Source organism: Salvelinus sp. IW2-2015, unplaced genomic scaffold (assembly GCF_002910315.2).
Source record: "Salvelinus sp. IW2-2015 unplaced genomic scaffold, ASM291031v2 Un_scaffold2958, whole genome shotgun sequence".
NCBI classification, from domain to species: Eukaryota; Metazoa; Chordata; class Actinopteri; order Salmoniformes; family Salmonidae; genus Salvelinus; species Salvelinus sp. IW2-2015.
Genome location: NW_019944253.1, coordinates 96,055 through 102,895, shown reverse-complemented (window position 1 = coordinate 102,895; position 6,841 = coordinate 96,055). Strand labels below are relative to the sequence as shown.

The 6,841-nt window shown below is 42.2% G+C and overlaps 1 protein-coding gene across 3 annotated transcripts in view; it reads left to right on the top strand.

Annotated features, from left to right (window-relative positions):
- The first annotated feature begins 341 nt into the window (after positions 1-341).
- The window catches only part of LOC112075049 (CASP8 and FADD-like apoptosis regulator), a 17,281-nt gene continuing 10,781 nt past the window's right edge, over positions 342-6,841 (top strand). Inside the window, exons 1-7 of one of the 3 annotated variants that reach the window (XM_024142105.2) lie at positions 342-624; positions 1,467-1,777; positions 1,942-2,047; positions 4,876-5,017; positions 6,302-6,369; positions 6,481-6,547; positions 6,666-6,718. In XM_024142105.2, the coding sequence (XP_023997873.1) occupies positions 538-624; positions 1,467-1,777; positions 1,942-2,047; positions 4,876-5,017; positions 6,302-6,369; positions 6,481-6,547; positions 6,666-6,718 (834 nt within the window). In that variant the 5' untranslated portion in view covers positions 342-537. Of the gene's footprint in view, positions 725-876; positions 1,035-1,466; positions 1,778-1,941; positions 2,048-4,875; positions 5,018-6,301; positions 6,370-6,480; positions 6,548-6,665; positions 6,719-6,841 lie in introns of those variants that run through there. The other 2 variants (XM_024142104.2, XM_024142106.2) reach the window with 2 other exon arrangements.

Here is a 6,841-nt window from a genome sequence, read left to right as displayed (position 1 = left end):
TGCACTTGAAAAAACGTTCAAAGTTCTTGAATTTTTCCGGATTGACTGACCTTCATGTTTTAAAGTAATGATGGACTGTCGTTCCTCTTTGCTTATTTATGCTGTTCTTGCCATAATGTGGACTTGATCTTTTACCAAATAGGGCTATCTTCTGTGTACCAACCCTACCTTGTCACAACACAACTGATTGGCTCAAACGCAAAAAGAAGGAAAAACATTCCACAAATTAACTTTTCACAAGGTACACCTGTTAATTGAAATACATTCCAGGTGACTACCTCCTGAAGCCAAGAGTGGGCAAAGCTGTCATCAAGGCAAAGGGTGGCTTCTTTGAAGAATCTCAAATATAACATATATTTTGATTTGTTTAACAATTTATTGGTTACTACATGATTCTACATGATGTGTTATTTCATAGTTTTGATGTCTTCACTAATATTCTACAATGTAGAAAATGGTACAAATAAAATAAAAAATCTGACTGAGTAGGTGTGTCCAAACTTTGGACTGGTATACCASAGCTAAGCGCTGTTCTCTATGACGCAACGCGGAGTGCCTGGATACAGACACTCCGGATACAGGATACAGGATACAGCCTGGATACAGTGCCTGGATACAGACCAGGTATGCTGTAATGTACTACGTTTGGACACTCAGTCAAGGGTCTTTCTTTATTTTCAGAAGGAAGGCAGTACTGGCAGCAGCGACAACCAGCTGGATGCAGGTACGGGTCTTGGCAGAGGAGCCTGGTGGCGTGGTAACTTCCACTTTCGCTCTGAGCAGGTTTTAGTATATATTTATCAGTGACTAATTCATTCAAATACTTTATGACCAATATTGAGTCAGTTCCGTGATCCCGCCACCCAGACCGAAATGAAAGTGTAATTTCCCGCGTGGGTGGTTACACAGAATTTGAAACGATCTTCCCCATTTGCGCTTTCCATTTCGTAATGCGCGAAACTTCAATTCGTCATTATAATCATCTAATTTCTCAGTCTTCATGCAACAGACCTCGCTGTGTCCTTCTCTAAAAGGTATTCATATTTTTCATTTGCGATATAACCGACGTATGTTGTTAATATTCTCTGAAATATTCGTGTTTTATTTACCTTTGAATAATTCCTTTCTGGGTGGTTTCATGCCTCGTCTAACTTTAGTTTTCCACCGTTCGCCTTATCATGTATGTACTGTCTGTATATGTTCACCTATTGGCCACATGCAGGTTCAATAATAGTAAAATATGCCGATGATAATAACTAAGGTACTACTAGTCTATTGCGCACAGCGTGAGTCTGGGAACGACATAACTATTGCAAGTAAGCAGTAGTATACACATCATATTTGCCAATTCAAGTTGCTTTTCATTTCAAATGGGCCATAGATCTATGATGCAAATACCCATTTAGAAATAATGAAGTTGACATAATTTTCTATCCATAAAATCAATCCCTGTTTTCCCCTTTCAGAGACTACTGACGAGTTCTATGGCTAACGGACAGTTATATCAGATGATCGGCAGGATATGTGAGGCCCTGAGCTCAGGTGAGTGCAGGAGGCTCCTGTACCTGTGTGGATCCCTGGACACTGACAGCTGTGGCTCTGATCATGTGAGAGAGGTGTTAACTTCCTGGCTGAGCAGAGGACAGGTGGATCAGCTGTACCTGGTGGAACTTCTGTTCAGACTGAGACGCTTTGATCTCCTGAAGAAAGTGTTTCACATTAGTAAACAGGAAGTGGAGGGGATTCTGGGACAGAACCGAGCTTTGTCAGAGTACAGGTGAGATTTATTCCTTAGGCTTGAGTTCTGCTATTGTCTTTTCCAGGATAACAACACACACCAATAGACCAAATATTCTTTACAGTCTCATTCATCGCGGTCTTCATGAGTAAATATTTCCCATTGAGTTCTGTCTATGAAGCTTTTCTGTTTCCTGGTTACAGAGTTTTGATGTCTGATGTGAGCGAAGACATGGGGACAGAAGACCTGGAATCGCTCAAGTTTCTGCTGAGTGGTTCTTTATCCAGAGAGAGGCTGACCAGAGTCAAGGTAAAGGCTTGGCTCAGACATTTTACATTTTATTTCATTACTGACAAGCCTGATCTGATTATGTCATGAAATATTTCTGCATTGTGGGTGGGGGATTTCTGACATGGAAATACCACTAGGTATGCTGTAATGTACTGTGTATTACTGTGAGAACATTCCTCTTCTGCAATGTAAATACCACTAGGTATGCTGTAATGTACTGTGAGAATTGCTCTTCTTTCTGTGGTAGTGTTCCTGAGGGATTGAGGTTGTTATGGAATTTTTTAATTTTATTTCAATGGATTTTCTTTAGAATTTAGTACAAACCACAAACCCAGCTTGCCAGACAAGTATTGCTTTAAGTAAGAATGACAACAATAGGGTGTTACTAATGTACTGTAAGACATGAACAACAATAGGGTGTTACTAATGTACTGTAAGACATGAACAACAATTAGGGTGTTACTAATAGTACTGTAAGACATGACAACAATAGGGTGTTACTAAATGTAAGACATGACCAAATAGGTGTTAACTAATGTACTGTACGACATGCCAACAATAGGGTGTTACTAATGTACTGTAAGACATGACAACAATAGGGTGTTACTAATGTACTGTAAGACATGACAACAATACGTGTTTACTAATGTAAGACATGACAACAATAGGTGTTTACTAATGTTACTGTAAGACATGAACAATAATAGGGTGTTTACTAATGTACTGTAAGACATGACAACAATAGGGTTGTTACTTGTACTGTAACGACATACAATAATAGGTGTTACTAATGTACTGTAAGACATGACAATAATAGGGTGTACTGTAAAGTAAGACATGACAACAATCAATACAACAAATACAATAGGTATCGACCTTACAGTGAATGTTACTTACAAGCCCTTTACCAACAATGCAGTTTTAAGAAAATACAACAAAAAAAAAAAATGTCACAAATCATTAAAGACAGCAGTAAAATAACAATGTGGATGCTATATACAAGGGGTACCGTACAGAGTCAATGTGGAGACTATATACAGGGGGTACCGGTACAAGAGTCAATGTGGAGACTATATACAGGGTGTATCGGTACAGAGTCAATGTGGAGACTATATACAGGGGGTACCGGTACAGAGTCAATGTGGAGCACTATATACAGGGTGTTACGGTACAGAGTCAATGTGGAGACTATATACAGGGGGTACCGGTACAGAGTCATGTGGAGACTATATACAGGGGTACCGGTACAGAGTCAATGTGGAGCTATATACAGGGTGTTCGGTACAGAGTCAATGTGGAGACTATATACAGGGGGTACGGTACAGAGTCAATGTGGGAAGCTATATACAGGGGTACCGGTACAGAGTCAATGTGGAGGCCTATTACAGGGTGTTACGGTACAGAGTCAATGTGGAGACTATATACAGGGGTACGGTACAGAGTCAATGTGGAAGACTATATACAGGGTGTTACGGTACAGAGTCAATGTGGAGCTATATACAGGGTGTATCGGTACAGAGTCAATGTGGAGACTATATACGGGGGTAACCGGTACAGAGTCAATGTGGAGACTATATACAGGGGGTTACCGGTACAGAGTCAATGTGGAGCTATATACAGGGTGGATGGTACAGAGTCAATGTGGAGCTATATACAGGGGGTACCGGTACAGAGTCAATGTGGAGACCTATATACAGGGGTACCGTACAGAGTCAATGTGGAGGCTATATACAGGGGTTCGGTACAGAGTCAATGTGGAGGACTATATACAGGGGTGTACGGTACAGAGTCAATGTGGAGGCTATATACAGGGGGTACCGGTACAGAGTCAATGTGGAGACTATATACAGGGGGTACCGGTACAGAGTCAATGTGGAGGCTATATACAGGGTACCGTCAGAGTAAATGTGGAGACTATATACAGGGGTACCGGTACAGAGTCAATGTGGAGGCTATATGGGTTACGGTACAGAGTAAATGTGGAGGCTATTACAGGGGTACCGGTAAGAGTCATGTCGGGGCACGGTTAGTCAAGTAATTGAGGTAATATGTACATGTAGGTAGAGTTATTAAAGTGACTATGCATAGATAATAACAGAGAGTAGCAGCAGCGTAAAATAGGGGGGGGGGCGATGCAAATAGTCTGGGTAGCCATTTGATTAGATGTTCATGAGTCTTATGACTTCGCGGTGGAAGCTGTTTAGAAGCCTCTTGGCCTAGACTTGGCGCTCCGGTACGCTTGCCGACTAGGGTGGCTGGAGTCTTTGACAATTTTTAGGGCCTTCCTCTGACACCGCCTGGTATAGAGGTCCTGGATGGCAGGATGCTTGGCCCCAGTGATGTACTGGGCCGTATGCACTACCCTCTGTAGCGCCTTACGGTCGCAGGCCGAGCAGTTGCCATACCAGGCCAGAGATGCAACCAGTCAGGATGCTCTCGATGGTGCAGCTGTAGAACCTTTTGAGGATGTGAGGACACATGCCAAATCTTTTCAGTCTCCTGAGGGTGAATAGGTTTTGTCGTGCCCTCTTCACGACTGTCTTGGTGTGTTTGGACCATGTTAGTTTGTTGGTGATGTGGACGCCAAGGAACTTGAAGCTCTCAACCTGCTCCACTACAGCCCCGTCGATGAGAATGGGGGCGTGCTCGGTCCTCCTTTTTCCTGTAGTCCACAATCATCTCTTTTGTCTTGATCATGTTGAGGGATAGGGTATAGGGTATTGTTTAAGTAAGACATAACAACAACAGAACAACAATATGACAGTTACAACAACAAGAGGTGTTCATAATCAGTGTCTGTCCAGAAGATCCAGATGTTCTGGAATGTTCCTTTCTCTGTGTGACAGASTTTCCTGGATGTCATAGTTGAACTGGAGAAGCTGGACAGAGTGTCTTCTGAAAGGGTGGAGCTGATAGAACAATGTCTGACGGACATCAGCAGGGTTGACCTGGCCAAGAAGGTCAAAGGGTACCGGAACCTGACATCAGGTAAGAATTAGGAAAGGGCCCACTTTGGCACTCTGGAGGACTTCTGGATATCTGGGGCCGTATCAAGCGTCTCAGATTAGGAGTGGTGATCCAGGATCTCCATATACTCATTGTGATCTGAGTGGCTAAATGGATTCTACAGTGCATTCGGAAAGTATTCAGACCCCTTGACTTTTTCCACATTTTGTTACCTTACAACCTTGTTCTAAAATGGATTAAATTAAATGTTTTCCTCATCAATCTACACACAATACCCCATAATGACATCACAATACCCCATAATGACAAAGTGAAAACAGGGGTTTAGAAATTTTTGGGGAAAATAAAATTACCTATTTACATGACTTAAATGTAAATGTAAATGTACATAAGTATTCAGACCCTTTGCTATGAGACTTGAAATTCAGCTCAGGTGCATCCTGTTTCCATTGATCATCCTTGATGTTTCTACAACTTGATTGGAGTCCACCTGTGGTAAATTCAATTGATTGGACATGATTTGGAAAGGCGGCAGGGACTAGGAGACTAATCAGGATCGAGGAAAAGAATGAATGGAGCAAAGTACAGAGAGATCCTTGATGAAAACCTGCTCCAGAGAGCTCAGGACCTCAGACTGGGGCAACGAGGTTCAGCTTCTAACGGGACAACGACTCTAAGCACAAAGCCAAGGACAACGCAGGAGTGGCTTCGGGACAAAGTCTCTGAATGTCCTTGAGTGGCCCAGAGCCCGGACTTGAACCCGATCGAACATCACTGGAGAGACCTGAAAATAGCTGTACAGCAATGCTCCACATCCAACCTGACAGAGCTTGTGGATCTGCTGAGAAGAATGGGAGAAACTCCCCAAATACAGGTGTGCCAAGCTTGTGGCGTCATACCCAAGAAGACTCAAGGCTGTAATCGCTGCCAAAGGTGCTTCAACAAAGTACTGAGTAAAGGGTCTGAATACTTATGYAAATGTGATATTTCAGTTTTTATTTTTTATACATTGTCAAATATTTCTAAAAACCTGTTTTTGCTTTGTCATTAWGGGGKATTGTGATGTCATTATGGGTTATTGTGTGTAGATTGATGAGGGGAAAAAACTATTTAATCAATTTTAGAATAAGGTTGTAAAGTAACAAAATGTGAAAAAAGTCAAGGGGTCTGAATACTTTCTGAATGCACTGTAAAACAGAACTCCTACTCTCAGACGCTTGATACTAATATGGCCCTTGTTCTCAATCTGAACCACCTCTGTTACATCCTGTTTGGAAATACTTCTTCCTGTGCACCTTGTTGTAGTTGTAACACCACAACATAGACCAGTGGTGATGACTCAGCTGGCCCAGCAGCAGTGGATCAGGACTCCAGTGAGTGCATCTCTACTACACTACCTCCCCTTGAGACAGGGAAACCTTCCCTCACCTCTACCACAGCTTTCTGTAAAGGATGTTTCTCTAACAGCGATTTCTGTCCCTCAGTCCAACCCCATGCCCACTGCCTCCCCTGTATCATGCCATTCAAGACAAGAGCAGTCCACACAGAACAGTAAGTTACTTTCATTACTCAGGAGAGGTTTCTTTAAAACACCAACTGTTTATCATGATTAGTGTTCATTAAAAAACGATTTCCTCTGTAGAAAGCAGCTGTCCTTCTGTCATTCCAGCTCCAGAGAACGAAAACATTGCAGAGCCTGAAGGAAAAAGGCTATTCTACCAGGTAATATACATAGTGTTGTACCAGGTGATATACCAGGTAATATACATAGTGTTCTACCAGGTAATATACATAGTGTTCTACCAGGTAATATACATAGTGTTCTACCAGGTAATATACATAGTG